The sequence below is a fragment of the Vicia villosa genome, linkage group LG6, assembly GCF_029867415.1.
Source record: "Vicia villosa cultivar HV-30 ecotype Madison, WI linkage group LG6, Vvil1.0, whole genome shotgun sequence".
Classification (NCBI taxonomy): Eukaryota; Viridiplantae; Streptophyta; class Magnoliopsida; order Fabales; family Fabaceae; genus Vicia; species Vicia villosa.
In genome coordinates, this window is record NC_081185.1 from 93461603 (window position 1) to 93476542 (window position 14940).

At 33.5% G+C, this 14940-nt stretch overlaps 1 protein-coding gene across 1 annotated transcript; it reads right to left on the reverse strand.

The window, feature by feature from the left end:
• Positions 1-4684: 4684 nt before the first annotated feature.
• On the reverse strand, positions 4685-8671 carry LOC131609335 (uncharacterized). The gene is made up of 3 exons (XM_058881020.1): positions 8392-8671; positions 5312-7656; positions 4685-5153 (listed from the first exon to the last, which is right to left on the reverse strand). Exons 2-3 carry the CDS (start codon positions 7553-7555, stop codon positions 4914-4916), a joined length of 2484 nt encoding a protein of 827 aa, XP_058737003.1. The 5' UTR covers positions 7556-7656; positions 8392-8671; the 3' UTR covers positions 4685-4913.
• Between the last annotated feature and the right edge of the window lie 6269 nt (positions 8672-14940).

Sequence of the window (14940 nt, forward strand, 5' to 3'; positions counted from 1 at the left end):
TACCACAACTAGTAAACATGGTATTATTCATGAATATACATGTGTTGACACCCTTCAACAAAGTGATGTTGCATAAAGAAAAAATAGTCATTTATTTGAAGATTATCGATCTCTCTTATTTCAAATATATATTCCTAACTCTTATTATGAAAACACAGATCTTACTACTTCATATCTGATCAATTGGGCCCAATCTTGAGTCTTAGTTAATTTTATTTAGGCTCTGTTTGGTAAGACATATTTTCGAGCTTATAGCTTATGTCTTATGTCTTATAAGCTCATATGATAATTTAGACCCGTTGGGTAACGGTCTTTTCATCACGAGCTTATAGCTTATTTTACTAGCTTATAGCTTATTTTCCAGACGCTATTTCAAATAGCATTTTAGCTTATGTCTTATAGCTTATTACTTTTTCTTCCTTTTTTATCCTTATTATTTCAATTAAAATCCATTTTTAACCCTTATAATTTATTTTAATTTAAAATAAAATAATTATATATTAAATATCTTTTATGTCATTTTACATTTATAAGTTAATTGAACCGCTAATTTTACCAAACACTTCAATGAGCTTATAAGCTATCAGTCTCAGCCATCCGCTATAAGCTATAAGTCATCAGTCATCAGCCATCAGTCATAAGCTATAAGCTATCAGCTATCTTCTCAGTCAACCGCTATTTTTACCAAACAGACCCTTAATGTCAATTTATGATTTCACATTTTAACTTTGTTCCAATATTACAGAACCTTGAATCTCATGCATTTGGATGTTTTGATTTTGTTTCATAAACAATATCGCAGCAAGTTGGATCATTGTTCTATCAAATGTTTATTTTTGGGTTACGTGCCTATTAAAAGAGAGAGTACAAATGTCACCCTCCCCATAGTCGAAAAGTTTTTGTCTCCAAAGATGTTACCTTTCATGAAAAGTATCATACTTCACCCACCCTCAATCTTAGGGGGGACATAAATGACTTAGAGTATGAGTCCAAGTTTCTTACCCTTGATCCTATCCTCCCTAAAATTCATATACATGTTCCCACTCTAATGGTCGAGCTTGAATCCTGATGTACACTTGTTTATGTTCCTCTAATGTCTTATGATTTGCAAGAATTAGTGCCTTCATCACCAACTCTAGTGTATGAGTGAAGAAAAAGATATGATCCATTCTAGATAAAAATTCAATTGTCTAAACCAAAGGTACATACTTGAAAATATTCTTCTTTTGGTGATTATCAAATTTCTCATACTTATGATACTGACCTAGATGATTTACCTATTTCTTCGAGAAGGAATAAAATATCATTTCCATATACATATAGCTATTCCATTTCTAAATTTTTTTCTTCTAAGTAAGTGGTATTGAAAAATAAAGATTGAGTTCAAGCTATGTGTGAGGAAATAAAAGCACTTGAAAAAATGAGACTTGGGATATTGCTGAGAGACAAAGAGGTAAGAAGTTAGTTGGATGTAGGTGGATTAAAACTATGAAACAAAATTCAGATGACACCCTTGATCATTACAAGATCAGACTAGTGGAAAATGATATACTCAAACATATGGCATTTACTATGAGGAGACATTTTCTCAAATAGAAATGATGAATATTGTTTGATTATTATTATCTCTTTATGCTCACTCTGGTTGGGAAATACATAAATTTGATTTAAAAAATTGATTTCTTACACAGAGAATTAGAGGAGGAGGAGGTGTATATGAAGATTCCACCTCACTTTGGTCTTACGGGTGGAACCAACGTGTGTTGATTAAATAATTCCTTATATGTATTAAAGTAATCTTCTCGGGCTTCATTTGAAAGATTCACAAAGGCCATGGTGTGTTTAAGATATATAAACAAAGTCAAGGATACCACACTTTGTTTGTCAAACATTCACATGGAAGAAAACTAACTATACTTGTTGTTTATGTTGATAATATTATTGTTACGCGTGATGATTTGATTGAGAGACAACTACTCAAAGAAAAGCTATCAATCAATTTTAATATGAAAGATCTTGGACAACTCAAATATTTAGTGGGAATTGAGTTATCTTACTCAAAACAAGATATCTTTATCTCTCATAGGAAATATGTGTGTGGTCTTTTGCAAGAATCGGGGAAATTTTAATGCAAATTAATAATTGTTTTCATTGAGCGAAATTATAGCATAATCCTCGAGGAGGAAAGTTTTAAAGTTGAAAAGGTCATTAGCAAAGATTAGTGACAAAATTGATTTACTATACTAGGTCAAATTTGGCATATGTAGTTAGTGTGACCATCCAATTTATGCATGATTTAAAGGAGAAACACTTCCAAGTTGTGGAATGTGTTCTTAGAATACCTCAAAGCCACTTTAGGAAGAGGGTTTTTGTTTAAAAAAAGTGAAAGTCTAATTGTAAAAGCTTACACTGATGTTGATTATGCAAGTTCAATGAGTGATATAATTTCTACTTTAGGCTATTGCACATCCTTGTGTGAAAACCTAGTTGCATATGAAAAAGTAAGAAACAAAATGTAGTTGATGAAGCGATTTAAAGCTATCGCACATGGAATTTATGAGTGGATGAAACAAATGTTAGAATATTTAAAGACACACTGGGAATTTCCTATGAAGTTCTTTTGCGATAAAAAAATTGGTCATTAGTACTGCACATAATCATGTTCAACATTACAATACAAAACACATTGAGATTGATCGTCATTTCATCAAAGAAAAGATGGATAAACTATAATATACATTCCTTCTAAGTATGAGCTCACAAATGTTTTATCAAAGAGGTTACCAATAAAACCATTCAATCAACTTAGTTACAAATTTAAAAATGATTGATATTGATTTATTAGCTTAATAAAGGTGTTATAAATATTCTACTATAAATAGAAATTTGTAATATTAATTTGAGGCTTATTAAATAAAATCTATTAAATATGTTTTTTTCTTTCTATTTAAGTAGGTTTATTTTTTAATAGTATAATTACACCGTTTAATATATCAAAATCTTATTTTACAACCATAATCATCATGAAAAATGTATTGAACAAAGAACTCCAGCATCCAGGTTTAACTGAAATTTAAATTTGGTAGGATGAAAGTTTCAATTTATCTGTTTATATATGTCTCTTTAGGGTTTGTCTGGGAGTTACTTTTTAAATAATTTTGGAGGAAAACACATTATAGGGTTGTGTCTATATTTTGAAATGTGTTTGATATTTTTAAAAAATTTAAAAAACAATATACTACATTAATATATAAAGGGAAATGCTAACGAGTGTCCTGGGGACACTTGTTAAGAGTTTAAAAAGGTAAGCAATACTTATATTTAATGTTTCAGAAATGGAAATAATAGACTTTTTTAAAGAATAACAAAATTTGTTTTATTGAATTAGAATGTATTCAATGTATTGGATATTGAAATAAATCATTTATTTAAGGAATTTTTTCTTTATATAAAATGCTTAAAGAGTACCCCTGGGGCACTTGTTAGCATGACCCATATATAAAATCATATTGTTTTTTAAACTTTTTAAAAATATCAAATACATTTTAAAATATAGACACAACACTCCAAAATCTTATCTTTTAAAACCCATATAAAATCAACTCTAGACAAACCCTTATATTCATTGATTTTGTATGCTCTAAATAAAATAACATATATGAATTTTCATGAATAAAACAGGGATTTAGACCCCTCTCATTTCTCATGCTCTTTTAGTTCAACCCTCTCTTATTTTCTTTTTTGACTAAAAAGATATTCATTCATTCAAATTGAAAAATACATCGATCATTACAAATTCAAGATCGCTAAAAACGGAAAAAGGTGAATCTGCAAACAATCTTGCAACACCTAGGTTAATAGCATACAACGGCAAACTGAAAGTGCCTACAAATATGACAAAATAAAAGTCACCAGAATATTCATACTTCTGGATCTGCAACATTGACGCCCAAGTCTTCCTCAAATCTGCAATGATTTGAAGTAAATGTGTCAATCTGAACCAACAAACACCGTACTAAGACGGGAAAACCAACAAACACCGTACTAAGACGGGAAAACCAACAAACACCGCACAAGACGATGAAAACTTAAAAACACACAAAAGAAGAAGCAAATTTATATGGATAACCACTTATTTAAATAAAAAGAGAAAGAAAACGGTGTTGAGGGAGGGGTGATTTCTAGCCAAAAGAAAGAGTACATTGATTGTCACACAGCTGGAAAAGAAAGAGTACACAATAGAGAAAAATATGAATTAATGGTTGATACTATTGCATCACAAAAGCTGGAAAGAAAAAGGTATGAGCATGAGCATCCAAATTTTTTCATTTCTTGATGATATATTCCCTATCATCAAGAATATCCATTAAATACAATAAGTGAAGTACTTTCTAAAGTGACTTCAAATACTTTGATCAATTATTTATTCCATGTCACCGGACACTAACACAACATCAACACATGAAATTTTATTCAATAACTTAAATTTTTAAAATTACACTGATGTTGATGACACGACATCAATACATAAAATTATATTCAATAACTTCGTTTTTAAAATTACACTTATGTCGAAGTATTAGTATCAGTGATGTATCAAGATTCAATATCTGTGTTAGTATATCATATACATCATATGACATATATGATATGGTTTCAATTGTTCAGTTTCACATAGACCAAATTGTGCAGTAGATAACAGTACTAGTTTTATTCACATTTTGTATCTTGTAAAATGATAGTATTGGTGCAGTGCAGTACATGTGGTTCCTTTGTACAGTTAATTATACAATAATAATACAATGTAACAAGGACTAGAGAATAACTATAAAGAAAAAAAGGAAGCAATTGGAGAATATTTCACAGTGCATTCACTTTCTGGCCTCAGCTATGATGGTAGAAAAACATTCACTTTAAACTCTGTCAACAGGAGAGAGTGGTGGACCTGAATTATAATATTTACTCGCTTCCTCCTTCGAATTTAGTTCCTTACTCGGAATTTCCATGGAACTTGGTAGTTTCTTGCTGCTTAAGACAGAAACAGAAATAAAGAAAGCTTGTAAATGAGGGATTGTCGAACTGAATTCTACCGAGTAGAATCCGTCTTTCAATGGCTCCATAATGAATAACGGCGTGTCTTCCTCAGTTCCTTCCTGAAATTCATGACATGGATGATGTTAAAGTTGTTTAATCGGCTATATCAACAATATATACAATTGTTGTATATACTATTTGAATTGATTTATTAGAGCTTAACTAATTGTATAATCATTCGTGAGATTGTTTGAGAAAATGTTTGAAAACGGTATACCTGAACAAAAAGTTGAAATCTCTCGAGATGAGGTTTTGAACTCGGGTTCTGGTTAGAGAGAACAAGAAGTTTGCAACCAACATCCCAACCACCACAGTCGCATAATCCGCCTAATTTCCATCGATGAATCAACGGAGAAGGCTCTCCTTTTTTCGGCGAAGCGTGTAAGCCACCAGGAAGTATAACCGTAATATTACTACCCGAAATATCGTTTTCTTGTGAGATGCAAAAACATCTTTTATCTGCAAGGAGGCACTTTAAACATTCCTTCTTCAGCAAGTTAACATTTTCACAAGGGATCTCAATAACAGCAGCAGCAAGTTCCTTTCTCTTGACGAAATCTTTCGGTCCTTTATCCGGCTGGTCATTTCCAACACCGAATAGGACGTAATCTTTCACCATACATTGTCCCTTGAAGTTCTCGTCCTTTGGCTCGGTGACTCTAGAGTTAGAAATTTTCATATGGCCAGCAATGTTATAAGCATATCCGCCAGAATTCTTTTCTTTGCTCCAGTGACTCGTCCATCGACCGCTCTTTTTCTTGATTTCGTTAAGAAGGTAGAATGTGAAATAGCAGCTTCCGTCATCCTTCTCCGACGAAGCTAAACTATTCATGGTAGCTGCAAGAACCTTTCTTTCACTGTTGATCACAAAATGAAACAAAGGTAGTCCATTTTTTATTGTTAGCTGCAAAATAGCTTTAATCGACGATTCCTTGTGATTTTCATCGTGTAAACTGTTTGTCCTAAAGCTCATTGAATTCGGGCTTCCTTTCGGTGTCAAACTGATTTCAGATGAATGCTGCTGTGTGTTTGATGCTTTATGTTTCCATAAAGGGTCTAACAACCTCATGAAAGTGCTTGATCTCGTTCTCTTATGATCACTCGCTTTATGATCTTTGCTAGATTTATTCAAATTGGAATTTTCAAATATCAACGGACCAGATTTTGCGCTAACTTTCTTGGCGCTTTGTTTCGGAAGGGTAGGTCCCTCCTTGAAACTTAAACTTCTTCCTAATCGGTTCAAGCCGAAGCTAAGCTGATCTTGGGACAAGTTATTCCTGTTATTCTCTGTTAATTCTTTCATATTACCGAAAGAATACTGATTTCTTTGCTTCATGTCTAACATTTCTTTTTCAATGCAAGTATCTTTATTAGATATGAAACTAGACATGTTTTTTGAGCAACCTGGTTTCTCCGATCGAACGGAAGAAAAATCAACATCTAGATCAGTATCGAAATTGTCCCGCGTTGTTTCCGAAGCAAGGCTAGCCACTGAAGGGAGAATATTTTCGGTGTAAGCCTCTTCGGGAAGGGAAATATAAGACGAGCTACTCAAGCTTGATTCTGAAAAGTTTTCATCAGATGAAGCTATTGATTGAGAATGTGGAAAGTAGTCTTCGAAATTCGACTGCAGAAACTTTCGCGGACGAAGCAAAACAATGTCTCTTGGCATGATATGACAATGATTTTGATCAAATTCAATATCTGAGTCCGGCCACTGATTCATCTTTATCTTGGCTTCACTTCTTCTGGAACTCATTTTCTTCTCAGAGCCTAATGTGACAGATTTATCTTTACCTTCCAACGATGGAAAGCGATTATCGAAACCAGAATTAAAACGTGTCTCTTTTTTCTTTTGGAAACCCTGCATGCTTATAGCTTCAACCTCATAATCACTCATTTTCCCCTTTCGAAGTGATTTATCTAACTGAATTTCGCCTATGGACTCAAATTCCCTCGATCTCATCCTACGCTCTCCTCCAATGATCTTTTTACCAGAATTTCGATATTGTCTAATATCCCGCGAAGAGCATAACCCTTTTTTATCATCAAACTTTTTATGTCTTCTAGCAGTTGAAGATGACGTGGTTGCAGCCCTCGAAGACGAGGATTCTTCGTTTCCATTGAATGCTTGTTTGTTCTTCCATTTTTCAAGTCGCGACCAATCAAGAACACCGAAATTCAAAGCCTTCTCTTGAATATTTTTTCCTCTATCAGAACTTTTCAGATACCCTGGCAAGTTAGACATGTGTTTGACAAGCTCTTCATGTTGCGTTGAACATTCGTTTATGCTCCCGCGTTTCAGAATCTCTCCTAATGTTTCAAGTTGTGGTTGCTGACTATGATCAATAACAGATTTTCTTTTCGACTTGTCTCGATTTCTAAATTCCATACCAGACTTCGAGCTGATTTTCTTTTTTCCTTTATCTTTCTCAGGTCTTATGTCGAAATCAGACCACATCTTATCAGAAAGTTTCTTCAACAGCTCATATACATTCAGATTTTTCTTTCCATAATCTCATACTCTATAGGAGTTTCTTCTTTGATCTGCCAATTTTCTATCTGGAAATATTGAGATTTAAATCAGTTAACCATGTTGTAAAGAAATGTATCCCAAAAGATGATGCAAATATGCATAAGCAAAATAACTTGTATCACTAACTATGAAGTAGACATATGACACAGACACCAATACATGACACAACACTGATACTGACATATTAACACAACACTGGTAATAATTTTAAAAAATAAATAAATCGAATATAATCAAAAGTGTCGGTGTCATATCGGTGTTTGACACTAACATAGACACATTTTTTCAGAGGAGTCGGTGCTACTGAGATTCTAACCAAATAATTTAACATATGTGGTTAATAAACTACACTTAAATACGCATTGTTTGAGAGAATTCGATTTCGAATCCTGTCTAGAACAATTTTTTACCAAATTTTACTCACTTTCTGCAGAATTTTAAGACAGAAGAAAGAACAGCATGCCTCCAATCAAAATACAAACCACAAAATAACCACAGATGATTAATATGTAAAACAATGGATTAACATAACTCAATTCATCTATAGCATCACATAGAATACACATTAACCAAATCAAATTAAACAATACAAAATTGAAGAACAACAAGAACATACTCAAAAGCAATGATAAAAATAAAAAACTTTACTTTCAAGTCAAGATTCAGTTTTTCTTAGAAAACACAAAACACCCAGAAAAGAAAGCACTGCAAAAATGCAGAATCCAAACTATTCTAAAGAATTAACCAAGAAAAAAACTCACCAAAAAGGAGTATGATATATTTAGGTGGAAAATGAGAGAGACAGATTTCGAAGATCCCGAGGAAGATCAGAAAGGTGAAGTTAAGGAACAAAGAAAGTTAAGGTTGTAAGCAAAGTAAAGAGTAGTGGAAATCAATGGTGGAACACTGTTTAAGGTAGTGAATGATTCTTTGCACGTTAATGTTGATGATGATGATGAAGGCTACTTTGTTATTGGTATTGTTGTATAAAAAAATAGGTGTAATTGTGGAATAAGCAAAAAGGAAGAGAGAAAAAGAATGATGGATTCTGTGTTTGTTACGTTACAGTCTGTGAGTGAGAGTGCGTGTGTCTGGTTTTGGCGGGGGAAGGGTCTACCATTTGGGGCCCATAGGGAGCTTGTTTTGCTTTCACGAATGTTTATGTTTGAGGAGAGGGACCTACGCAATTCCAACTAATTTTGGTTATTTTATTAGGTTAAGGAGTAATCAAGTTTTGAGATGAGATTCAATAACAAATTTTTTTTTTTTTGACAAAAGATTCAATAACAAATTAGATGAATGTAATAATCCATATGTGTGCTTTTAATGCTGTTAAGTTGATAGGTATTAGATATAGCATGGTGGTTAATCCATAGGAATTTCTCCAATATTATCATCCATAGGTGTTAATCCAACAATCTCTAATATTTTATTTTTAATATTATTCTGTATAGTCTTACGGTACATTCAACACGACATTCTCATATCTTACAACAGAGCACTCCTCAATTTTATCCATCCAACTTGAATTTGATGGTTTACTTCACTTCCTATTACTAAATCATTTTGTATTATAGATAAAAAAATATTTAAACCACGTAACTTGTGGGATGATATGGTCTCCAACTTTCACCTATAGGTTAACACTTCTCCTTTTGTTGAACTTACATTCTATATACTTTGTGTTACTTCTACTTAAGCGAAAGCCACACGTTTCTAAAGATCGTCTCAAAGTATTCAACCTCTCATTTAAATCCTCCTACGACTCTCTAAGTAGGACTATATCATCTGATAAATGTCTGCAACTCGATAATAGATGTGCTTTGTGATTACACTCAAAATTAAAGTAAAAAAGTTGGGACTTATGGTTGAGCCTTGATGAAAATATATTTTAATGGGAGCATTTTCCACCTATCCACCTATATTCGCATACTAGTCAACACCCCTTCATACATATTTTGGATAACTTGAATATATGCAATCACAACCCTTTTTATTATTTAGGGCTTTCCATGAAATATCTCTAGATACTCTATCATACACCTTCTCCAAGTTAATAAAAATTAGTCTTAAATGCACTCTTGGTCCCCTTACTTCGATGTTTTAAACTTTTAGTTCCCCCTTTTAAAAATTAGTGTTTTGGTCTTTGAACTTTACATGACTTAGAATTTGGTTGGTCTCCATCCAATTTTGCTTACGTGACAGTGATGATTGAATATACAATTTATTTTAAATGACGTGAGAATGATGACTAAGATAAAAAACTATTAATTAATATTTTAATAATATTATAAATGATTTTATTTATAAAAAATCCAAATAAAATTTAAATTTTTACAAATATTAATTTATCAAATTCTTTTTAGAATAAATTAAAGTTTAATTTTTTTTTTTTACTTTAATGTAGTTTTGGTCTCTTTTAATATTTTAGTCCCCTTTAAAAAAACTCAAAACTCGGCCTTTTGATCCTTTAGTTAAACACTTTCAGGGTTTTTTTTTTTGATCCCCTCAACTTTTAAAGGTGTAGCACATGAGAAGGCTGAGGTGGTTCACAAAGTGTTGTGCCACATATTAAAAAGATTTTTTAGATTTTAAAAAACATTTTTTAATTTTAGAAATTTAGTTAATACTATTTTAAGTAAAAAAATAATTTTACTATCAATATTGATTTAAATATTATTAATAAAATTGTTTTTTTATTAAAAGTAATAATAACTAAATTTCTGAAATTAAAAAAATATATTTTAAAATCTAAAAAATCTTTTTAATGTTGTGGCACAATATTTTCTGAGTCACCTCAACTTAACTTTTTCATGTGCCACATCTCCAAAAACTGAGGGGAACAAAGAAAATTAAATAAATATTTAACTGAGAGATTAAAAGATTGAATATTTTTAAAAGGGAGACTAAAACATTACAAATATTTTATAAAGGGGAAGGAGGTGTATGTGTGTGTGGTGGTGGAGGTGGTGGTGGTTGGGTGGGTGGGTGGGTGTGGGGAAACTTCATTTAAGCCAATTTTTTTACAGAATAAATTAATTAACAATTTTAATTTAATTTTAAAAAATTAATTAGTCAGAATTTTAAAAAGAAACATTTTGGGCTTTTTGGCCCATATTCTTGCAGCATGTTTTTTATTTCAATAGACAATACATGAACAATGCTTTATAAACACTAATTTTTTTTTTTATAAATAAAACGACGTGGAACTCTTTCACTGTTACAACATTTTCTCGAAGCTCTAGTTTTTCCACTACAACCCTCTTTTTGCCTGTCTTTGGACAACATTTCAACAAGCTCCGCTTCAAACATAAGCTTGCATGGCTCATTTTTGTATGATTAAATATAACTAAACACTTATCTAACTTAGAAACTTAGCATGACATAGTCATTAGCTAAAACCAAGCATGTGTAACAAACTACAACCTAAAATGAATGAATCTCATGACAATAAAGTTTCAACTGAAGAGGTTCTCCACAAATTCAAACTGATCACTTAATGATTCAAAGTCACTTAATGAAGCATGCATGGCTCATTTTCTTTGCTTCATGATCTTGACTGCTATGTCACTCAACTCTTTTAATGACTATTTTTGGGTGTCATAAAGTTCAACAATTTTAGCAAACCCTACATTTCATTGATGTAGATTGCAGTTGAAAAAAGAATGCATATAGTATGGACTGTAGAGAGACATACAATTCCTTTTGGATCTAGAAGCGCATGTAAACTTCTATATATCCACCTTTGAAGGAAATTTAATGCATTGATAATGGAAGACATTGTTAATGTGAAACATGAATGAGATGGTACATGGGTGCTATAACAAACTTGGTTGAGTGAAACATGAATGAGATTGTACATGGGTGCTATAACAGACTTGGTTGTGTGAGGAAAAGTAGCTATACATAATACATGTATGCTGGAGCGGTTCCAAGGCCCAGCGAGCCCGGGCACACGCCCGGGTTTAACCCCTATTTTTTTTTACTCCCCAAACTTAATAGTCGATTTTTAGACAAAATCAGGGGTAAAATTAGAGGCAAAATTAGAAAAAATAGGGTGTGAAAATTAAACAGATGAATAACCAATGATATAAATTTTTTTACCAGTCTCCCTAAAATTCCTGGCTCCGCCACTGTATATATGGTTTGTATCATTTACTTCAATTTGTGATGGTTATTCTAACAGAGAGTTGAAGTCGCAAAGCATTACATAGAAAATCATTACAAGAAGCAGATGCAAAGTCTGCAGGAGAGGAAGGGAAGGTAAAACTTATATGTTGGGTCATAATTGCAACCAAATTGAATGTTATTGAAGAGCATTTTACTATATAAAATAGTTATTTTTTCGTGTCTAAGCTGATCTTATTGTCTGATACTGGATTTCAGAATATCGTTATGCATGGAATTCTCGTCATAATGTCCATGTGTCTGTTGTAGCTGTGAATACAAGATTACTCAAAGATGTTTTTGATTCATGGCAAATTCAATAAGCATTCAAACAACAAAGCGGGAGCAGAAAACTCAAAGAAAAGCAAGCATTGATCACTCATGACAGAACAGGTTGATATATTATGCATATAGGTCGACTCAACACAAGCAAAACAAGAAGAATGCAGAAAAGCAGCAGTTAGGTCGACCTACTGTCAACCCTGGTCGACCTAAAATGGAGAAAAATCCATATACTTCTGCTAGGTCGACTCACACATCATCTAGGTCGACCTAAATTGATGAAATTTACATATCAGTCTGCTAGGTCGACCTACACAACAACTAGGTCGACCTAATCTGAGAAAATGTCCCCAGAATGCATCTGAAGAGGATTCTGGTCGACCTACTCCTTTAACAGGTCGACCTAACTGGGAGCAAAATTCTGCAAGCTCTGCTAGGTCGACCTAAGCACTACAAGAGGTCGACCTAACTGATCAAGAATGCAAAAAATTCTGTTTCTCTCATCTCCAACTGTTAAGCTATCATATATATTATCCAAGGTTCAATTATTACAATTAACACCAACGACTGAAAGATACACAAAGGCTTCTCATCTTCGTTCTTCGTCATCTCCAACGCAATTACACATAATCATTCTTGCGTTGAGGGTTAGTGATCGAGTTCGATAACGTCCATGGAACGGAATTGAAGATTCCTAGTGGGTGAAGATTTGTGGGGTTTTTGGTGAATAAAATCTGCGGGTTTTGTCCATCCAAGATAGGTATTTCTTGGGGGTTTTTATCAAGAGTGTTCATAGAAGAATCATCTGAGTGTGAAGATTGAAGAACAAGGGTTCGAGGGAATTGAAGACACTTCAGAAAAGGGATCACGTGACGCTCTTGGATAACCTTGATTTGACTCAAGATTAAGGGGGAAGAAGATTCAAAGGATCGACATAATTGGTTTATGGTTTATCGCTTTGTTATCTTCTTTGTATATACTACTTTCAACATTAATGAAAGATTTCCCAATTTCAGTTTGGAATTGGGGGCAGACGTAGTCGTAGCGAGGACGATCGACGAACTGCCTAAACAAATATCGTGTTCTTGTCGCTTTTACTTTTTCATTTACGTTCTGTTCATGTTTGGTTATAATAGCAAATTGATCAACGATTCGAGTGTTAAGATTGTGAATTAAGAACTTATATAAACATCACAATCCATCACATATTGAATCACCGTCAATTTGATCATTATCACCAAGTGTTTGTATATTTGTTTCTATCACTTTTACTGCATTGCAAACATTGTCCATCATACAAGAAGTTAATCTAATTTTCAATAAGAGCAACACTTTGATTCTGCAACGTATACTCTTATCACTTACCTCAAGTTTTTGACTGGTTTTAAACACATATACAATCGTTTCGATAGTGGTTCGGAATAGACGCGAGTCGATTCAGAATCACTTCCGCTGAAAAGTCGTTTAACTCCGTAAAACTGTGAACGATCTATTCACCCCCCCACTAGATCCTAAGGTCAGCGTCTAACAAGTGGCATCAAGAGCTCTGGTTTATTCCGTGCTACGTGAAACACTTATTGGAAAGATGGCTTCCGGACCTAAAGGGGCTCACAATAGAGCTCCAGTTTTCAACGGTGAAAACTATGGCTATTGGAAGGATTGTATGTGTGTCCACATCAATGCAATTGATAGGAACATCTGGACAGCTATTGTCAATGGTCCCTTTCAGATCACCATGACAAATGCAGCTGGTGCAGTTGTTCCAAAACCAGAAAATACTTGGGATGCTGAAGATGAAAAGAGATATGCATACGATTGGAAAGCGAGAAACATTCTAATCTCAGCTCTAGGAGTTGATGAATACTATCGCGTTTCCCATTGTAGATCAGCTAAAGCTATGTGGGACACATTGCAAGTTGCCCACGAGGGAACGGATGATGTCAAACTAGCTAGGATCAATACGTTAACTCAAGAGTTCGAACTCTTCCACATGGAAGATGGTGAATCCATCGAAAACATGCAGAAGAGATTCGTTCACCTGAAAAATCGGTTAAATTCTCTTGATAGACCTATTTCCAATGCAGTTGCTACTAACAAAATCTTAAGATGCTTGAACAGGGAATGGCAACCCAAGGTTACAGCAATAAAGGAAGCAAATGATCTAAACACCTTAGACATTACCACTCTCTTTGGTAAACTAGAGGAACATGAACAACACCTTAAATGCCTTGACATGCATGAGAAAAGGGCAAAGAAAGAAAAGAACATGGAGAAAGAGGTAGAGAAGAAGTCAATAGCTCTAAAAGCTTCAAGCTCCAAGACCTCAAGACAAGAGCCAAAGGATAGTGATACAAGTGATGACGAAGACTCTGATGATGAGGAAATGGGACTGTTTGTGCGAAGATACAACAAATATCTAAAGAAAAATGGAGCAAAACATTCTGACAAAGGCTTGATCAACTATAGAAAGCAATCAAACAAGTTCAAACAAGATGACGACAACAAAGGAAAAGTCAAAGGTCTTTGCTTCAATTGTGGGAAAGCCGGTCACTACAAACCGGATTGTCCATACCTTAAGAAGGAAAAAGAGAAGAACCAAAGCAAAGGTCATAACAAATCTAAAAGAGCCTACATAGCATGGGAAAGTGATTCATCTAGTGAAAGCTCATCAAGCGATGAAGAAGAATCAGCAAACCTATGTTTCATGGCTCATCAACACAAGAAAAAGAAAGCTGTAAGTCATCTTAAACCTGAACTCGTAGATAAGGTATCTCATTCTCAACTAAAACTTGCTTTTGAAGAATTACATAGAGATGCAATTAAAGCTTTCAAACTTTTGGCCTCAAATAAGAAAATATTTT

Excerpts from the sequence above, each read along its gene's own strand:
- LOC131609335 (XM_058881020.1), bottom strand. The coding sequence starts at position 7,555 with ATGTGGTCTGATTTCGACATAAGACCTGAGAAAGATAAAGGAAAAAAG. Across the intron at positions 5,154-5,311 it reads GATTTCAACTTTTTGTTCAG|GAAGGAACTGAGGAAGACAC; the intron begins GTATACCGTTTT and ends CATGAATTTCAG.